General features: G+C 39.3%; 1 protein-coding gene across 1 annotated transcript in view; it reads left to right on the forward strand.

Annotated features, from left to right (window-relative positions):
• Positions 1-214: 214 nt before the first annotated feature.
• ppargc1b (peroxisome proliferator-activated receptor gamma, coactivator 1 beta) overlaps positions 215-21,518 on the forward strand; it is a 94,428-nt gene continuing 73,124 nt past the window's right edge. Inside the window, exons 1-2 of the mRNA XM_007555029.2 lie at positions 215-328; positions 424-522. Coding sequence (XP_007555091.1) covers positions 442-522 — 81 coding nt within the window. The 5' untranslated portion in view covers positions 215-328; positions 424-441. The remainder of the gene's footprint in view (positions 329-423; positions 523-21,518) is intronic.

Here is a 21,518-nt window from a genome sequence, read left to right on the forward strand (position 1 = left end):
GTATTTGCATGCTTGAACTATAATTCATCTACTAGTTCAACAAAAGAATATGGAAAGATTGCATGGCGTGTTTCTAATTTCTCTGAGTCTTTCTCAGCTACATCAAAAATATATCAGCACAGTTTAACTGCTGTAAACTGTGGATTATATTGCAGAACATGTTCTTTCTTGTGAGAATATGTCTATCTATTTCTATAAACAGATCTTTATTAAGCTTATAGGGCAGTGACACTGCAGTGAAAATGTCCTGATTTAGCCGCGGGAATCCAAGCATTGACCCCCTGGTGCTCCCCGGAGACCGCTTTTGAAGAGCCGCATGTTTTTTAATGTGTATGTTTGTCTCCACTAGTAAATAGATGCGCCCCCTACAGGCGGCCCGCTCTCACTCCTCCTCCTCCTATACTCCACTCTCTGACTCCGCAGCTCCTCATTCACTAGAAGATGGCGGACTGCGCTCCACTATTAGATGAGGAACTCTCGTCCTTTGTCTTCAGTTACCTGACAGAAAACTCCGGCAGCCAGGTAAGATCCCAGCCTTGGAGGATACACGGGACGCAGGGCTTTGCAGAGCGGGGCACGTCTCTGCACGTCGCCGGCTCTGGTGCACGCTGTGCCCGGCTGATGGGAGCCTCTCTCTGGGCTGCACAGCAGCATCTCTCCGGCACAGTGCAAGCCGGTTTCTCGGTCTGCATGCGTGTGTGCGTGAGCTTGTGTGTGTGTGGACTACAATGACTTGATGTCTGGCTTTCACGTGTCTTGGAGGAAATGTCATCAGCCAACGGCAATAGGGGAATTTAATGGATGAAAACGGATACATGTTTTGGTGTTAGATGTGGAGGCGGAAAGCAGCCAGTGTGCTGCTGCTCGGCCGGGATTATTTGGTATTCAGAGGGGCGCTTTGGAAACTTTAGACGCATTCTTGAGGGAAGTTTTAATTTCAGTGCCGGGGACTCGGAACACGTGGTGCGCCTCTTCATGCGTGGACGAAGCCGGTGGATTATTGTGATATATTGACGTATTAATTGGCTTCTGGACTGTTTATTTTTTAAATGTGTGTGAAGGAAGGCAAACTTGTGTGTGCTTAATCCATGTGTTTGCGTTCCTTGTTTTCTTTTTTAACACTAATTAAATGTTTTGAAGAGGTCTCTTGTTGTGGCATTGCAACACATTAATGCTGTGTAATGTTATTTATCCACTTCATTATTAAGCTGATTGCCTCGACGCAGCGGGCTTAGAGCGCTGGAGGATCTTTGGATCTCCTGCGGATCTACGCGTGCTGGTCGGAGCGCTCAAAAGTTGAGCAACACCTTTCCCACGATGCGTTCACGGACATTTCATTATTATTGTTAATTAGACTTTGTATCTCCAAAACCTGGACGAAGAAGAGCAGACGCGGGTTCTGATTCAGCTGGGGAAGTTGATGCGGTTTTACGTTTTCATAATGCTTTGCGTAATCGAAACGATTACAAAACGCGTCTGAGTGAAAAACTCACTGAAATCTGCTCGATGCTTTGGCCGCTTACCTGAAAGTGTGATTTTGGTTACAGGCTGTTAACCGATTGTGTGTATGGATGAGGAGGGTCCGCGGGGGGCTGCGCGGACCCCGCGATGTTATTTCCTGACATAAAGGGGTCAGTTATGTCAGGAAATCAGCGAAGATTTTCTGATTCTTCTCTAATTTACAGTCGCAACACACGAAGATTAATCTCCTAGCAGGTAGTCTGCAGGAAAAGACCCCCTCAGGGGTCTGTCACTGTCAATCCAGGAACCGCAGCACAGCGTGACATAATTGCATTGCGGTGATTGTTTTTGCTCTCGATGATGCAGGGTCATCGCGGCATCTGATGCGCTGTGTGTGTGGGTTGGAGGTATCTGTGTTGCTGTTGGTGAAGTGGGGGATGAAGGGAGGTCTGTCACAGCTGATTGGCAGCTCTAGCAGGTTGAAATCAGTGCGTGGAGGGATGTAGGGAGACTGTGGGCTATTTATAAGCCGCAGCAGTGACATGTGCCTACACATAACACATACTGTGGATGAAAGCCATCTCAATGTTATGCATATTAAAGGGAGATGCAAAACAATGTATGTTATATTTGCAGAACATTATGTTACACATAACTCAGCTATACTATTCATGTATTCTCACTGGAATTTATCACATATTAAGCTCTTTAAATTGGCTTTGCAGCAACAAATTGAATCACAGTCATCACACATGATCAGCATATGCAATATCTCTATTCCAAAGCACTGCAATATTTTGTAGCCTATCATATTTCATGTTTTATGCATTCAAACTGCTTTCCAGTAATCCTTATGAGGTACAAACATCAATTAACATTGTAAATTACTCAGACTTTTTCTTCATCATGTTGCCAATAAGTAGTTGGGATATATTAGGAAAACATTTCTCCTCAAAGTCAGAAAAATGGGCAAGCGTAAGAATTTGAGTGAGTTTCATAGGGCAAGTGTGTGATAGTCAAATTGTGTCAGAAACAGCAGCAATTTGTAATTTGATGTCTTTTTTAGTTAAAAAATACTTTTTATATATTATTATCATTATTATTATTATTATTTTCAGTTTTTTTGATAGAAGAAGCTTGTTAACTTGTCTGTATTGCACTGTCATGTATTTTTAATGATTGTACCCTGAGAGACTATGGCTAACTCTGGTATATTATATAATATTCATTGTCCCTTTTTGAAATAAATAAACAACAGGTTGATATAGCTTGTAATGAAAAACTGGAAATAATTTAAATCTCTACAAGTGCAAATCTGGAAGAGATTACATCAAGAGGGGTCTTGCTGGTCATAATGTTATGCCCTGATGGGTGGGTATTTGGCCCATTGGACTGATTTGACTTTAGTGCACTTTATATCTGTACCAAATCTAGATTTTAGTGACCAAGAGTCTGAAGCTCAGGGGATATCATGACCATGGAAAAGAGCAGTACATAATCATATCTCTATTACTTGCAATCACTATTATTAATGCGGAATTAATCAACAATATTGTGATACAATTATTTGCCCACTGACTGATAATGTAAAATTGGAATAGAAGACATATTCACGGTGTATATGATACAAGTTTTGTTGTCTTTGTCCTTGTCCCTCCCCAAATTGAAGTGGCGCCCTAGGCGGTGAGTCTTAACGGCCAAATTACAAAACGCCATTGTGTATCAGGTTACCACTGGTGTGAATAAAATTCCCTGAAAGATTCAAAAAGTGGTGTACCAAATCATTTCTGTTCAAAAATCACCTCTGCCTTACAAACCCACACAACCAAACATCAGTCAACCAGCAGAAGGGAGTTGGAAATGCACATCATACTGAGCACAAGGGGGGGAAATAATGCGCAAGACACCTGATACACATTTCGATTTGGAAAATGTGACTATAAAACAAAAGTATGTCTGTGCTGTGCAGATCCAATAAAGACATGGATGTGGAATGTAAATGGGACAACTGTGAGGGAGAAAAGTGCTCAGATGAAAATAGGCATGCTGTTGCGTCTACGCGGCGCTTTGCTCTGAGGCTTTTTAATGCTGGATTGCTGCTAAGTCCTTGACTTAGAGGGAAGAGGGAAGATAAACTTGAGTCAGAAACGGAATCAAACTGTGCACTGTATCGCAGTGTGAAGTCCTTTCTTTATGTGCAGTCTGATAAGGTTATTTATAGTGCAAATGGCACACTAATATGTTAATATTTACTACTGGTTATTAAGGTGGACTTATGGCTTTCTTTTACTCCCCATTGCTGTGTGTGTGTATTTGGGTTGTACTTGTAAAAGACACACTCGCCCCTGCCGGCTGGTTATTGTAGTACTCTATCCTCGTGACTGGTGTTACAGAACTGCCCTGCTGCAGTCATGTGAGTTGTAGTGGAGGGAGGGGCGGACGGAGGCGTCACTGTGACGTAGAGGAGGGATGGGCTGTCTCGCCTCCCTCCTCTTCTCTTCTTCCTCCAAACATGTGACTGCTTCCTCTTCTCGCTGTCTCTTTAGTTTTCTCTCACACATGCTCACACAAACAAGCATGGCACAGTTTGCCTCATTTTTTCTCTTCCTGTCTGTTTCGCACATGCACCTCCACATATATCAAAATAAATTGCTGTTTGGGCTTAGATTCCATTTCTACAAACCCAGACAGGAATTCCCTTTCCAACAAACTTAGGTTTTTGCTTTTTATTCTGGGATTTTCTCTGGCAATATTTGCAGAATTCAAACTCCCCAGAGTTAGTTTTTTGTTGAGCTGTCACCTAAATGACACAAACTACTGCCTTTATCTGTTGTACTATGTCACCATATAATCAAGTTTGGAGTATTTGCTCATTTCTTCATCATAACATGACAATTATAGATTAGTCTTACACAAAATATGCTGTTGCCTCCAGGTGAAAGTGATGGTTTCTTAAAGTTGCTGCAATGTTGGCATCTAAAACATTTGCCTTGCAAAATCACAATGTCTTTGATGACAAGTTCCTGCAGATGCTGCTGCTGACGTCAGCGTGTTTTGGTTTTTATCGCAGAGAGAACAAGTAGATCCTTCGTAAAACTGCATATTTTAAAGTAAAGGCAACAACAGGCCCAAGTTCACAGTTATACCTTGCAGCCAATTAAGATGATGAAATTCCCAAGATGATTCTGGAAGTGTCGGTTTGAAATATTTTTTGCAAAAACTCTTCCTCTTCTTTCATTGATGAGTAAGTCCATGACAAATGTAGGTCAACGTAAAAAGGTTGAGTGAAGCCTGTAGATCATAACTAGAAGTTATGATTTACAGTCAAGCCTGCACTCAACTACAGGATAACTAAAAGTTATGATTTTTCCTTTATGTATTTTGCTGAATTTCCTCAATGTGGGACAAGAAAATATATTTCTATTTTATTCTATTCTATTTTCACCCCAAGCTACTTTCAAATTACCAGATCATCCCCATTTGTTATTACATATAAACACAGTTACCTAAAAGCACCAGACAGTGTTAAATTGTCACTTCATACAAATCTTTAGTAAAGTATTGCTGCATTTGTGCAACAATTTGGCGAAATTCTAGAAAAATTTGCAACATCATCGAATTTATTTCATTTATGTAGAAACAGAATAGTTATTCCAACTGCTTCTAAAATAAGACAGCATATAAACAACCCCCCACTATATTTTGTTATTGTATTGAAGTGTTTAATGCACAGTTTGTCTGTTTGATTAACAAGCCTGCAGTCAACTGCGTAACATTCACAACTTAACAACTGTAGTTCATAGTGCTAGCATACTACATGTGCTATTGTTAAGTTCATGTAAACTTAATAATAATATCAATAATAATAATAATAATATAAAATAATATCAATAATATTAATAATATCAAAACATTGACATTATTATCCTATGACAAAAGTTATTGTAAGAACTACTCCTGTGTAATCTAAGTTTTAAATGTGTTATGGTTTTACAGGATAACAATGTATGTTTTTGGACTTGCAAACCTCCTGCTTCTCTGGAGGTTTAATGCAAAGACAACACGATGTATTTAAAACTTTTTCTGTTTCCGTTGACCCGACCGGACCCACAGAGAAGTCGCTTTAGATCACAGAAGGCTTCTCAGACCTCTCTCAGGGCTTATAACTGACCGGGTGTCGAGGGTCACTCTCAGCCCTCTCAACAGGGGTGGGAGGGATTTTGGTGGAGATCAGTCCGACTTAACATCAGCAACACATCCTGCTTTGACAGGACACAACCGGCTAAGGGACGCATGCTGGTAAAATATTAGCCTTGTCATGTCCAGGCCACTCTGCTGTTCAAAGCACCGGTTGGGAAAACTTGCTTCACTACTGAGAAAATCACATGCGCGTACAGCGCACACGTGATATTTTCCAGTAAAAAGAAGGTGAACTCAGAAGCACTCGCTGCCTCTTTGATCACCATACAGTAGGCCAACCATCATTCATTAAACAGCACCATAAAGTTGGGAGAATCATTTTTTGTCAAAGTATTTTGATGTTCTTTGGATATTTGAAAACCATAGTCACATTTATATCCATAGATATTGTGGATTTTTAAAATATTTTCCTGCATAATTACAAAAGTAAGTTGCTTTGCGTGCTTTTAAAGCACTTTTAGTTGCCCTTTCTATGAATAGTGACAAACCTGCCTTGTTTTGTAACTGGGTTGGCTTACAGTTGTAATGCAAAAATTAAACTTCAGACAAAGAGATCTTTAGAATGTCGTCAATTAGTGATTATGTATATCACAGTAAACATTTAAAAAACACAGTTCCTTTAATAGTAACTTACATTTATAAGGTTCCCTTTATTTTTGATTTGCCACAGCAAAACTTGAGTTTTTATTGTATACTTTTATTATTTTTGGTAAATCCATACTAATTTAAGATGCTTAAAGCACCTTTTCAGTGGTTTTGCCCTCTGGGCTCCACTAACGTGTTCTGAAACCAGTTAAACCAGTTTTACTCATGTGGATCTTAACCGAAGTAGGACTGCTTTGTAGATGCCAAGCAAAGCGTTCTGACTTGTTCCATTGAGAATTTTTTTTTTAACAAACAAAATAAAACAAAACTCTTGCAGTTTTGTGAATTGAAAAAAATATGTAAAGTAGGATTTCTGAGATCTAAAATTGCATCAAATTTCATTTTAAATTGGAGCGACTCTAGGTTTGGTTAGAGCCCCCCTCAAAACCATAATCGTCCTTTACCTCATTGCCCAATTGGAAATTCAACTTTCTGTTTTTTCATGATTTATGGGAGATCTAGACAGGCAAATGATTTCTTTTGACATGTTTGAAAATATTATTGGACATATTTTTGAGTCTGCTAATTTTATTAATCTTGAAATCAGTCACCAACCTCATTCAGGATGTAAATGTTGCCTTGAGCTCAAGCAGACTTTATTTCTAATTCCAGCCAATTAAAAACACGCTTCTAATGTGTTAATGCGTAGTTTTTTATGTTTCTGTATGATTACAGGAACAAGATGATGCTAATGCACAAAACAATGCGGTGGAAGTTAGAATAAGATTTATATAAAATCTGTGTGATTTAATTTGGATATACAATTCTATTTGATTTGTTGCTTTCAGCCGAATGGGGGCTGAAAGCCAGCTGGCACATCCCCTTCTTTGTATAGACTGATAAATATGCCTTAAACTGGTTGGTGACTGAGGAGTGAAGGCTCCACACAGACAGCAGACAGACGAGTATAGATATCAAGGCTTTAAGGAGCCTCCCAGGGGTGATGGATGTCTTCAATACAGACGTTACTGCCAGTGTTCAATATATATTCTATCCTGAGTTGTTTTTTTTTTGCTTTTCAATGATTTAGGCTTTTTGCTGTGTCTCCGCTGCATTTCCTTTCGGTGTGTTTTGTCCACCATCCTGTGTTTTATTCCCAATTCCGTGCCTTTAGCTCTCTTGCTGTTCCTCTCTTGTCTGTGCGAGTCGTGATGTGCAGTGCTGCAGTGCAATGTGTTCAGCCTGCAGCCCCACGGTGACTCACCTGTCCCTTCTGTCACTATGCGCTGCTCACATCACGAGCAGCACTTGGATATAATCACACAATTGTGTGGAAACAGTGTCCAAAATGACATAAGATGACTTGTTTTGTCTTTTAAATATTTTAATATAGCTGGGGATGATACAATTAAGGCTGCAGCTGGTGCAGTATCCACCTTGTTGGAGACAGAACAATATGTCCGCCTGACATAAAGTACGAAAGTAAAATGAGAAAGTTTAGGTGATTTGTTGCCCAGGTGTCAGATTCACAGCTTAGTAGTATTAAAATAGTCACTGGTCTTTTTAAAGCACCCCATTATAGTGTTTTGCACCTGATAAGAATCACCTAGTTTTTGTCAGGGATATAATTGCGTTGATGTTTGGCTAATTCCCTTTGGGTTTGTGTTAGTCTGTGATGGTGTTGGGAATATGTTTGTTTCCTCTGAAATCCCTCTGAGGTTCATCAGGCATCCTGCTGAGACACAAAGGGCCCCTGCTCCCATTAACCGCGCTCCTAGACCCTGTGTGTGTGTTGAATGGATCTCTCAGCCCATCACATGTTTGACTGTTGCTAGCTACCATGCTAGCAGAGGCAGGTTGGTGGAGGGGGTGTTCAATAATTAATTAGGTGGTGATTCATCAGCTGCTCACTCAGACTTTCTTGGCACCACAGCAAAAATTCATGCAGACATACTCCCAGTTAGATCATACAATCTCTGATTAATTCTGGACTTCTGTCTCTGAATTCAGATTATTATTGTGTCGTCTCTATAATCATAGCTCTTTGTTCTTTTTCTCATTCATCTAAGATACTTTTCTGTCATGATTTGCATTGTCAGTCTTTCTGATAACTTAGGTCACCGCTCAGATTTGACCATCACTGAAAATATATTGCAACAGTAAATTGATCCAACTCAAAATTACTTAACTTAGAGTTTTAATGACAACTGATTTTACCTTATTAGCGGAAGCAGTTGGCTAACTGTTTATTAACTTTTCAGCAATGCATTAACCAAGTTGCTTTGCAATATGACATCTTGGCATGTCTCAACTTTGACCATTGTGTACACTGTTTTACGCCATTGATAGTGTGTGACAAAAACTGCAGAGTGATTTCTAATAACTGCATTCTAAGCTGCACATCAAGAAATATGATTAGCAACTGATTTTTCTTACAATTTTAGTCATGATACATCAGTCGTTGAGTAAAAATCCAGTACATTTTTGCTACGTCCAAAAGATTTCATGAAGTAAACATCAGCCAGGTGATCCAAATCAAATGCAGTTGATTAACTGACCACCAGTCCGTTCACCACTAAATAGCCAGTGGTTTTGGGAGGACAATGACTTCAAACACAGCCGTAAATCTGCACCAGCTTAGCCGAAATGACGTGAGTCCTGGTGTTGCAATGGCTCGGTCAAAGTCCAGACTCCAGACTTTGTCATATTGAGTCATATTGTCAAAACGATTTACTACGACCTACGTCAAGTGAATGCTACAAAAGATAGCTATAGAATAATTAGATCTTGTTCTTCCTGTTTCCATAACTATGTTTGTGACTTTTTAAAACACAACAATGGGAAATTAAATATTGTCAATTGTATTGTATGATTGCCTTCAATTTTTGTCCGCAATGGTTTTGCAAAGTTTTACCTGTAACATAATCTCATGTGACCCTAATTTTGCAGGGGAGTAATCAGAAGGTGTTTTTTAGACGCAACAAATCACCCCTGCTAATTAAAACATAGCACAGTTGATTTCATTAAGCCTTGATGGATACAGTTTTAATGTGCAGAAGTGGTATGATTATTGCTAAAGAGCCAGACTCATTAAGTCTTTGCTGGCAGTCCTGTAAGACTGATACGGTCTATCCATCTGTCAAGATCAGATGCAGTTTCTTCTTCTAATCATGTGCCTTTGTCTTTGGTATCCCATAACAGAGCACAGTAAGGCTCTTGGGCAGTGTTAACCTTTAGCCCAGTTTCCAAACAGGGATAAACGGTGCTAGCAAAGGCTTACCGACCTGCAGGTTCAGGTCAAAGTGGAGCTGTACATTATTGCTTTAGGTTTAATCAAATCAACATGAGTTTTGTTCCTGCTTCCCTTGAATGGATATCAAACTGCCCCCCAACCCATCACCACAAGCTTCAGTTTCATTTGAAGGACCTTGCGTTAGTGGAACTGCCTATTTCAATTGATAGTTTGAGCACTGAGCTTTCTCGTGATCCTATAAATGCTGTTTGTAGAACGGAAGTGGAGTATAACAGGTTGCATTTCTTACATTGCGTTGTAAGAAACTTGGATCTATGGATGAATCTCTGAAATCCAATTTCCATGCAGCAGAATTTCACACAGTGGTTTTCTGTTAGGTATTGCAGTAAGCAGCAAAAAAGGAAAGATGCTGGAGAAATCAGGCAGGCCGAAAAAAAATCTAACATGACTCAGACTCAAGGGGAATTCAGATCCTATTAGGAATTCCTTATTGCATTTTTCCACCTTAATTTATATGAAAATCTATTCAGACTGTCGCCGTGTTGCAGGTTGTTGCCGCTGTGACTCAAACCGGAGTGGGATGTGAAGATGTAAATTTCTCCTCCATCTCATCTTTTGCACTCAGTCCAAGCTTTTCAGTTAGTGTTGTGATTCACTGGTATCACCTCTCTCCATTTCCTCATGCTGCTGATTATTCTTCAAATTTATGCTTTTTATCTTTATGGCACATTGAAATCCACCTCAGAGGGTTTAAACATATTCAGTCTTTTATTGTCAAATCATCTTTTACACACCGTTTAACACTGGTGAGCTGGTTAAGCCTCTTGGTTGGATCTGATAGAGCTATTCCCCTGCACAGACCCTGATTCATCAGCGAGTCAAATTACAACAATTTGAGTAATTTTTCAGTCGCTAAAGTCATTGAGAAACTTCTTTGGATCAATCTTTTTGCTGCTTTCTCCTGTGACTGTAGGCCCCAGGCAGTCATTAGGTATTTTGTACTAGTATTTGATACTGAATAGGCTCATAAATGGCTAATTAGACATTTATTAGACAAAACCCTGACTCTAAAGCCTTACTTTTTACCCACTCAATAGCTTACATTGTATTGCATTTATAACACTTTGCCATCTTGCAAAGCTAAACATTTACTAAAAATATATGTTTATATGCATTAATTGCTTTCCATATATTAACTCAATAATTATTCAGCTTACGTACGGTTTGGAGGCTTAGGAGGAAGGTAGACGCTCTCTGACTCATGGCATATTGACATGTCCACTTTCTGCAAGCTTTGGCACAACCCCAGAATCTGCTTTCCCTTCAGTCAACTCCTTTCTGATGTTTTTGTGTCAATCTATATTCATACTCCTACTTAGGAACACAAATTGGTAAATTTAAGTGGAAATCATTGGTAATTTGATAATTGGAGCTGCAAATGTAGTTTCTCTTAAAATTTTAACATTAGATCACCAAAAAATGGTTTTTACAAATTTTTAGAACTACACAATCTTTGGAAAGACTTCTGACTGGACAGTTATCCGATAGTCAGTCACTGACACTTTCATGAGAAGGGTAAGTCATAAGAGATCATTGCTAAAGAAGCTGGTTGTTCAGTGTGTTTTGGTGGAAAGTTGAGTAGAAGGAAAAACTGTGGTAGGAAAAGTTGCAAAGGATTGTGAAGCATAACCCACTCTGGGATAACTCTGCCATATTCAGATTTTACTTCACTGTCAAATCAGAGGTAATGACAAAAGAATATTGCCTGAGGCAATGAGAAAAAGAACTAGATTGATGCTCAGTGGTGCAATATTCTTTTTTCAAATGACTTGCAGTCTAAAGTCAAGAAATTGACTTTAGTATCTCTATAAACAAGGTTTATAGAGATACTAATTTCATATTCCTGCAGGACGTGACTTCTGCTCACACTGCCAAATGAACCAGTTCCTGCTATACTGGCTTACAGACTTTAGACAGCTGTCAGTGTCAGTGACAACTGTACTTAATTGGCCAGTAAACATATTGTTTAGCTGTCTAAAGTCTGTAAGTCAGTTGTCCCAACTTTTAAGGTGTCCAGAGAAGATCCTAAGTGGCCCAGTGAACAAAAATTATCTTAATAAAATGGTTGGACTGGTGCAATATTTGAAGTTATGAAAAGCTGGCTTTTGGCTTTCAGTAGCTCTACGCCATAAGAACCAAAATCACCCAAGAATAAACAATTTAAATGGATTACTCTGTTTGCAATGAATAAAACAAACTTTTCAATGATATTCACTTGTGTTCTACGTGTCCTTTCCTAACCTTTGTTTGTAATTTGCATTCATCACAACTGCCATGGTGGCTATATTGATAGTGTCAACATAAGAAGTTGTTGACACTTCTTATGTGTCATCCGTTGTACACTCAGACACACAGTAGATGTCCACATCACCTGAGGGAGGCGTGGAGGGGTTGGTGGAGGGGGAATTCAATCTCACCCTGCTGCTCAGGGCTTTGTAGTGAGGCAAGAGCTCGCTGGATGCCCTAATTCTTTAAAGCTCTCTCCCACCGCTGCCTGATTTATCATGGGGGCATCCACACAGGAAATGCCTTATTTTAAGGGTGAAAGACCCATAGCCAGTGTTATGTCTCTTTTCAAAACCTTAGATGAGTGGAAGATAAAAGAGAAGGTCTAATCTTGCTGTGTAGGAAACGTGACAAGCAAATAATGGAACATACTTGCAGTGATAAACCACTGCGTCTCTTCCCTCCAAATAATCCACTCGTCCTCCTGGATTAATGTGTAAGATTATGACCCATGCTCCACAACTTCAGGGATTACATGGTGCTTCCTGGGGCAATGCCACCCAGAGCTGAGGAGGCAGTGATGCAACATCAGTGCATATGTTGCACTCTCTGTAGTATTTCCCTTTACTCTGCTTGTAGTCACACCGACCAGTAGATTCACACAATGCTAGAAATGGCATTGCTCAAAAATGCAGATGATGTGTGTTTGTGGAAGGAAACATTTAAAGCTGTGAAATGTATTGCAACATTAACTGTGATCACAATATTATTTGCAGAGAGTACATAAGTCTTTCTTGCAGAGGGTCTCTCAAAATCAGAAATTAAAAGAGATTCCTTAAATTAAAACACACCACAATACAACCACTATTAAACTGAACCTTGATGAATTCATGACTTTATTTAGCTTATGCAAATTTGTGACTACACTGTCCAACTGTCTCACCTGAAATCTAGACTCATCGGCCAGGCAACATTGTCTGCTCATTTTCAGCAGTCCAGTTTTGACTTTGTGATTTGTAGCTTAAATCAACGAGTGGCACCTGCTCAGGTCTTCTGTTGCTTGCGTTATGCTCCTACTGAAAGTACGCCTTTCCTGTGGCTTTGCTGAGGTGCCTTTGTCATGGGAAACAGTAAAAACAGAAGTTAAAATGTTGCTGGTCCCGTTTCATACGTTGAAACCAGTTTGGTAGCTTTGTTTACCAGCGCCCTCTGTTGTCGAAGAACACATTACTCTATTGTGCCTAACTACTGCAAAGACTATTTTGTGCAAGCCACAACATGACTGAAAACTTGATTTGCAATTTTACAGTATTTGTGTTGTGAAAGCAGCAGGATGAGACTATTGGATATTATAACGGACTTTTAGAAGTAGTCTTGGCTAAGCTATTAGAGCAGTCGAAGCAGCGATATTACTCATCATGTGGCTCAATGTTTTAGGAGTTTGGACACCTAAACGGTCTCCATGGCAGTTGGTTTTATCTCTACTGAACCGTTTACTGCCCCCAACAAAGAGACAGGGGAGATAGAAAAAGTTTTTGTTGCACCGAGAGATCTCTCAAGGGCAATGGTGTAAATGAGGGAAAAGGTTAAAGGAAATTTCCACGGAATGGCGAAACAGACCTTAGGGACAAAAGGACACACAGTCACATGCATGAATGCCAGCATGGCATATATCTGTGGCAACAGTGAGCTAAGGGAAGGCAAGCGCAGACTGGTATGATCATGCACCTCTGCAAACACAGGTATCCATGGTTTGCTTTAAACACAGCCTATTACAAGCAGGCAACATTATTAGATATGGTTCAGTGCAGTATTGCACACACTCCTGCACTTATAGCTTAGTGTTTCTCCCTGTGCTTTACTCCGCTTTAAAAGATGTCTTATTTTTAGATTTAACTTTGTTGCTTCCTCCGATAAAAGGCACATTATTGTCTCTCTTTACCTCAGTGTGTGTGATCCAGCAGGGAGTGACTGTTATAAATAGATCTGTTGGCTTCGAAGTGCACACCTTTCTGTCACATCATGCAGACTTAGACTTGTGGATGATCACAGGTTCAGACGTAATTGCTAAAAGAGCTCCATGTGGGCTTGTTAAAAGAATAACGTAGAAAAATCGCAGACTAATGCTGTAGCTCATCAGAATGTATTAAATTACAACAGCAGAAATCCAAAATTGAATTGCTCTGATTTTGTGATGTATTCTGATGATAATCTAATGTAATATCTCTGATAATTCCTAATGATGAATACATTAGAGTGGAGTTTCAGTAATAGGCTCAGGAGGCTCTGTGGGGCTTAGTGATGGAAAGTTTAGAGGTGTGTGTGCTGTAAGCAAGCAGGCGTCTACCTGCACTGAACGGAGGCACTGGTAGAGGTGGGTGAGGTTGTTGATGTACATAGCGGTGCTTACTTCCACACTGGTACATGCATGTCAGCATTCATGCCAAGTCTAACATGTGAGCACATGCTTTCCGCTAAACAGACATCCTGCTTCTGGAAATTTCCATCCCTTTCCCGCCTTTTTGTGCAATCGTACTCCTTTATTATTATGATTTTATATCTGACTTGAGCATGATTTATTTCCACCTCCTGCCATTCATCAGCCTGCTGCTCATTGACCTACATCCCAAATTGCCGCTTAGGTTTGCGTGACCGCAGTTCAGTGCCATGGTGATGTGGCATTACACACATACAGTTTTGTGTGTACAACCAAATTTGCTGCTGGGAAATTCAGATCTGCTTCTGGATGCTGTAATCTCAATCCAATCCAGAAACCTTCAGTCACAGTTTGGACACAACATTGTAACTAAAATTAATAAAAATGATTGTTATATTTAATAATAAAATGTAATTCTTAAATATACTCGAGTGTGAAATTGTTCAGATTGAAATCAGAAAGGTGCATAATACGTTTATTCAAAGCCAATAAGCATAAAGTAGTAAACTACTGAAAGCCATTATCTGTGTTATTACATTTTATTGCCTTTATCTGTTACAACAGGTAATACATTGTAAAGCGCATTCACAACTGGTCGGACATTGCTTGAATACTAGATGATGTGGATCAGGAACAGTGATGCCTTGTGATGTTTTGTCTTTGTTGAACTTTGCCAAACTTTAATGCAAACAGTTTGGTGGATTGATGCCCAATATAGATGATTTAGATTAGATTTAGATTACAAGGCTTTACAATACACCACTGATTCCACTACATGACACATGGTGTATCACATTTTGAGCACTGCTAAATAAAAACAAGTGGTGGATATTCAACCTTCTGCATCTCACCCAGCTATTCTTACAATGGTTTAGATAGCATCCTAATCTGTCATCTGTTGTGATTCTTACAATGGCAGCTAGCCCTGTTCTGGGTGATTCCTATTGACTGGCTTATTCTTTGTTGGGCTTCATGTGAACATCACCTGCACAGTACATGTATGCCCCTTAAATAGCTTGAAAATAAATAATTAAATGTTCAGTGTTTTACCTGCATTCTTTGTAATGTCTGTATAGAAGCCAAATTGCAACTAAAGCATGCAAACACTCAGCATCTTACTTTGTGCAAATGTTTAGGTTGGTCTGACTTTTTTGAGCCAGAGAGGAAAACATTTTCTTTTGTGATTTAACTTTTCTGTGAATATTTTCATTCTTTTGCATCAACGCATCCAACACAAGAAAGTGAAATGAATCAAATTTAAAGTTTGAAAATCCGTTGTTGCTCTGTTGATGCAGCGCAGATAGATTAAGCAACTTTCTTCTAACTTTTGTATTAATCACATTTATCAGAAAATTGAGACGAGCCTCAGGGGAGCATCAGGTTTGAGTTAATGAGGAAATGATTTCTAATCAACTCTGACATATTAATGTGCCCGGTCCTCCTCTCTCACCTCTTCAGTCTGTCAGTAGTTGGGAGAGTATCCGATCTCCATCAACAGATTAGAAAAATGAGAAGCATCTTGTTGATTGTGCTCTGAAAATATGGGCACATCCAACACTGTGGAGTGCTGCACTTTTGTTTCCTTTTTTGCTCTCTGTCTGGTTCCCAGCTTTGCTGCAATGCGGGGGCGCTGTTGACAAAAGGAACATTACTATTATAATGGTAGTTGGGTAATAAGTCTCATACTTTATTGGTGAGTGTGTCTGTTTTTGGTGAATTCATCCTTTGTGCTAGTTAGTTGTAAATTAATCTTAAAAAGTTCAATAGTTTAGTGAAAAGCTGCACATTAAACCAGCGTGTGCTGATTTTATTGTCACATTAACTGAAATTCTTCCTCTTTCAATTTTGGTTGGTGGTTCTTCACAGTTATGTTAGGTCCAAAAACTTAACTACTATTTTATATGCAAGTAGTTACATCTGCAAATTCATCATACTTGTTTACATTTAGCATTGTGAAACCAACAAATTTTACCTCACAAACTGACATAATCCCAGAGTTTTCCAGCTTTTGATTTATTTATTGGCATATTTGTCTGACTGAGGTTTATTTATCTTAAACTTTTTATGTATGTTTATTTAATAATTCACAGTTGCACATTGTAAAAAAGAATCTATTTACAAACATGCTTATATTATATATTTTCTAGCTTCATGCTGTTCACCTCCACCCTCTGTTTTTGCCCTGGGTGAAAATGGTCTGCTCTTTTAAGGCTTGTTCCCATCACAGTACAAAGAAGTAAAGGTTAGCTAAATTGGAGGCTTATATGGATAAACCAGCAGCCTGGAAAGAGTGAAACCAACCCTGAGCCGTCCAAACTTTGGACCTTTCAGCACCACGTAATTGGGTGGAGGTGATGGATGGCTGCATGGACACACATTAGAAGACTAAATGTCTCCTTCTGGTGTTGTGTACTTTTATCTATACTCAGTGACTTTTTGATGCGCTGTCATTCTTCTGTACTTTGTAGGTCTCACTGATGCTCTGACTTTCCAAAACATAAAATGTTTAAAAACATACACCACTGAATTTCCGTCAGTCCATCCAGTCTATATTTTTTGCAGGTCCCATATTTAAAGCCTGGCAAATGTTGAAATGGCTACCATAATCCCATTGCAACCATTTTGTATTTGACCTTTAAAAGTTAGCCATAAAAGTATTGATTATTTTACAAAATGAGGATCTGGAAAATTGTAGAATCGGGGCTGAAAATGTGTCATGAACCCATGTTATTAATTCAGATTGGGGGACTAACCAGATATGCACAATATGATTTCTAAAGTGATGAATCCTGAAGGTCATTGCTGCGTTTTGGTTTCCCAAGCACACGGTAGAAGAAATCCATGTGATTTGCTTGTTTGGTAGTTGGCAGGGTTATGCAAATTTCCTTACACCTCATGTAAAGTTGGACTATGTACAAATACAGCTGCGTTTCCGGTCACTACAGACCTTTCACGGCATTTTTTGTTCACCTCACTCGTGTCCTTTCCGTGTGCTTCTTGGCTCTCCATCATCGCCCCTCTGTTCTGGGCTCCTTGCTGGAGTCTGTGACCTTTCTTTCAACTGCCTTCCTCCTTTTATTTCCTTCCCATTTTACTCTTTTCAATGTGTTTTTTATTTCTGTTGGCTTAGATGTCGCTGCAGCCTGCTCTATCTTTTTTTATCACTCAGCTTGAATATTGCTCTATTAACAGTTAGTCATGTTTCGGATACTGGGGCAACACACACACACGCGTGCGCACACACGCATGCACACTTGTACACACTCACTGTGACCGGTAAGCAGTCATGAGTGAGTGATAGAGATTTTGTCAATCAAATGTAGGATTTGAATTGACAGCACACACTTGCACGTAAACGCACACACACTTTGTCAGAGAAGAGCACAAATACCGGCTCAGGCAGGCTGATAGCCAATTTACACAGCGTGAAATACAGGCCGAAGAGATGAGAGTGAGTCTGCGAGTTGTCGTGGTCTGATAGCTTATCGATTCCTCTGCAGGTGATTTTAGGAAGAAGACGACCAGGGAATGCGGGGAAAGGAGGAAGTAGACAAAAGAGTCAGAGCAGGTGAGGCAGATAGTGAAGCAGAGATAGACTCATATTATTTTAGTCGAGGGAAACAATCCTTCTGAGAAAGAAAACCACCACAGACCTTTAGTCTCCTTTCAATGGGTGCGTTTCTTTGGAATTTACTTTCTAGAAAGAAGAGCTTGCTCAGTGTGTTCACTCACTTATTCGACTCTGAAATCTTAAAAAACATGTATTGGTGAGAGAGGTCATAGTCTAGCACTTATGGTACTGACTTTTTTTTTTAATAAAAGATAGCTGGAATCAATATTCCGAGGTATAAATAGAAAAGGTAATCTGTAATCAGTCTAAGAAAAGTCACATTTTAGCCTCTGTAGTGGATGCTTAGGCTGAGAGGTGGCCATTTACAGCTGTGATTTCTGCTGCAGTTTTAACTAGGTTAATTAGTTAAGCCCCAAACAGCCCTTTGCAGCTATTTAGGAGTGAAGCAGGCTGATGAGGAGCTCCCCAACGCCTGGTTGTGCCTTGGATAGAGTGTGAATGTTTGGCAGTGCCTCTTCAGTTGATATCTATGCTACAAAGTAGGTGTGTTTTATTTGATCTGGAAATAAAACAGAGCAAATAAAACTCTGTTACGTAAAATTATGTCAATTCTGGAAAATTGACATAATTCCTTTTTGAAGGGCTCGTGAACACATCAGCCAGATCAGACATCCTAGCTTGTATGTTTGCTCTACATTTCTACTATTTGCATGAACAAGCTCCTTTTGGTTTCCTCAGCAGAAGTCAGACTAGTTAGAAAGCCATGTTTCTCCCGGTCTGGTTGTATTTCAGAGTACTGAACAGTGCTGTTTAATATTCAGGTCTTCTTTCTTCCCCCTGAGGCTATGTGTTTGGCTAGCAGTACTGCCACATTGTTTGATATTGTTGTAGACTGCCCACGAAGAAGACTGAATGATCACCCAGTGTATACACTTCTGTGGCCTTGTCCCATCAGAATGGCGATCTTGGTTTAGTTCATCAGCATTATTGCCAGGACCTGAATGAGAACCCGTCGGACATCTTGGAAATCAACAGTAAAAGTCTAACATTCTTTTGAATATTTTAGATAAATACACAAAAATTTAATTGGTGAATTGTCTGCAAATAATTCCATCTATTAAATAAATGCAAATATGTGAATTAGCAAATAGGAAACTTCAGTGTTTATGTATTGTTTTGGTTGGTTACATTTGTGTGTATATGCATGAATAGATGGCTGAGCATTGCAGCCTCCAGATGAAGCCACTTTAAAAAGGTGTTCAGCAGCAAAGCAAAGGGAAGTGATTAAGTGATGGAAGGCTTCTTCCAGGCAGCCATGTTGGAGGTTTTTAAGTCCTAAAAAGTGGCAGTGAAGAGCCAATTGAGTCTGATTGTGGATCTTAATTTGAGCCGTTCAGCCGAAGTGAAGAATTGTGCTGTTTACTGAGAGGAAATAACCCCCGGAGGAGAGAACCTGAATAAAACAACAGATATCCAGGAGAGAGATCAACTTTAGTTGGTTGGTGTGGTTTCCTATTCATTACATTGCCTAATTAATCATCTGAGAAGTCTTAAATTGATTCATGTCCTCCAGCCTGATGTAGTTTATTAAAACCACCGCATGGGATGGTTTAATAACCTAATAAGTTATTAAAGTTATTAAAGTTTAAGAAGTGAAGGGAGACAAATAAAATGAATAACATGATTTGAAGCAAGATATTTATTCTTCCTTAATGAATGCTTCCTGTTGCAGGCCAGCTTAATTTTAAGGTGTCAAAATCCTTTAAAGTGTGAGACGTTAAATGTTCTGACCGTGGTCAGGCAGCTTCTCCAAACAGCCATTCCCATCTGGATCTGATGATGGATTCTGACACCACTGTCAAAAGATTAGTGGCTCAAATTTCTGTTGCTCTTTTAGAAAAAAGAAAAAAAAAACATGTTTTTCTGTGGAAGTCAAATCGAAAATGCAATAATCTTATCGAAATTTTGCAACTCTTAAACAAATGAGCATCCTCCTGAGGTGTTCTTATTTGCCGTGAAGAAGTCCCATTATGGACACCAGGAGCAGTTTTACAGTGTTCACTAGTGAAGTACTGTAAAGTATGTGGATACGAACTCTCTGCGATTAATTGGAAGAAAACCTGCCGGAATTTTTTCTTGCATGTATAGAAATGCTGAAAATTGCTGTCATGACTAACACTTGCATAAGAGCTTCCTACACACACTTCATCTCACTGACACAACACATACTCACACACTTTATGATTCATCAAGCAATCACAGTTTTTGCAAAGTTGCTGAGTGACAAAATCTACGTTCACATTGTGTGCCATTTTTCTCAAAAGGTGTGCGCTTTAAGTGCAATTTGCAAAACTGATAATATATATATATTACACGACCGAAATTCTGCTGTCCCTGTCTTTTTATGGCGCCTCTAATTCTCTTACTGCTAATGCTTAAATTGTTCTATTTTATCACGTTGGGACTAGAGACTAGAACATTTTATTGTACATGCAACGACAGTCTGTTCAGTTAAACATCTTTTTTTTTGTAGTTGCATTGCTGCACCTCACATTTTAGTTTGTAGCTTCTCTATTTATTCTGATGCTCTAATAACAAAAGTCCAGTTTCAGCAGGATTTGACTAGAGCCGTTTCAATAAGTGCGGTTCTTCACATCAGCTGTATTGACCACTAAGACTTTTATGCACAGCTTGCTGTTGTGTGTCTTAAGATTTCCCAATAAAAAACCACAGCATTTCTTTTCAAAAAGGGAAGTCAATCTGCAGGACTATCATATTGCTGCCAGTGTCACTTTGTTTTATGAAATAATTCTTCAGACGTTTTAATTATTGGCCCTGGATATGAAGGTGAGTGTTTAAAATTTGACACTACGTTGTACAGGAAGTGGTTCTTCTGGCTTACCATTAGCTGGTACCTAGAAACTAGGATGTTTGGCATCATCTCATGTTCAAAATCTGGAATAACTAGGATGATTTAGCCTCAACTGAGCTATTCTACACTAAACAAATATTGTTTTTAAAACACAGTTTGAGATTTATGAAACTTTCATTTTATATTCATTTTTGTTTTGGCCTTAAGAACACTACCGGGAATATTTCCAAATTATTCCACAAAGACTATTTAAAACATTTTTAATTTGAATGTTTTTGATTTGTGAAGCTTCATAGACACAAAAACTACACACACACCTGTGTGCATGGGTTTGTATTAAAGGAATGATGGTAGTATAGTAATAGAATGAGGTGGTGGTGTGAAGGTCATTCTGCCCCCATAAACATGATATGATACACACACACACACACACACACACACAAACACACACACCCCCACACCACACACGCGTCTCCCACTCTGCCTGCCTGTTATTTACTGCCACATTTTCAGAACGAGCCCACGGACCGAGCTCTGTCAGAGTGTGGGGTGGAGTGTGTGAAGGCCAGTTTCAGTCTGCAAGGTGAAAGATTTGCTGCAGGTATGTTGTCATGGATGGACCAAAGCAGCAGCAACTGGAGGGAAAAAAAAATGTTTTTTCTTGTTCATTTAACGGAGTAGTTTCAATGTACCACTAATAAGCAGTTCTTCTTTCATTTTCCCACTCTTAAACATTTGCTTTTTCACTTTTTAAAAAGATGTGTAAAAATGTTTTGACTCAGTTGAGAGCTATTTTTGTGTTGCCTGTTAAAACACAGCTGAAGTTCTCTCTCGTCACTAAACATGCGCTTAA

The sequence above is a fragment of the Poecilia formosa genome, unplaced genomic scaffold (genome assembly GCF_000485575.1).
Source record: "Poecilia formosa unplaced genomic scaffold, Poecilia_formosa-5.1.2 Scaffold68, whole genome shotgun sequence".
In the NCBI taxonomy this organism is placed as follows: Eukaryota; Metazoa; Chordata; class Actinopteri; order Cyprinodontiformes; family Poeciliidae; genus Poecilia; species Poecilia formosa.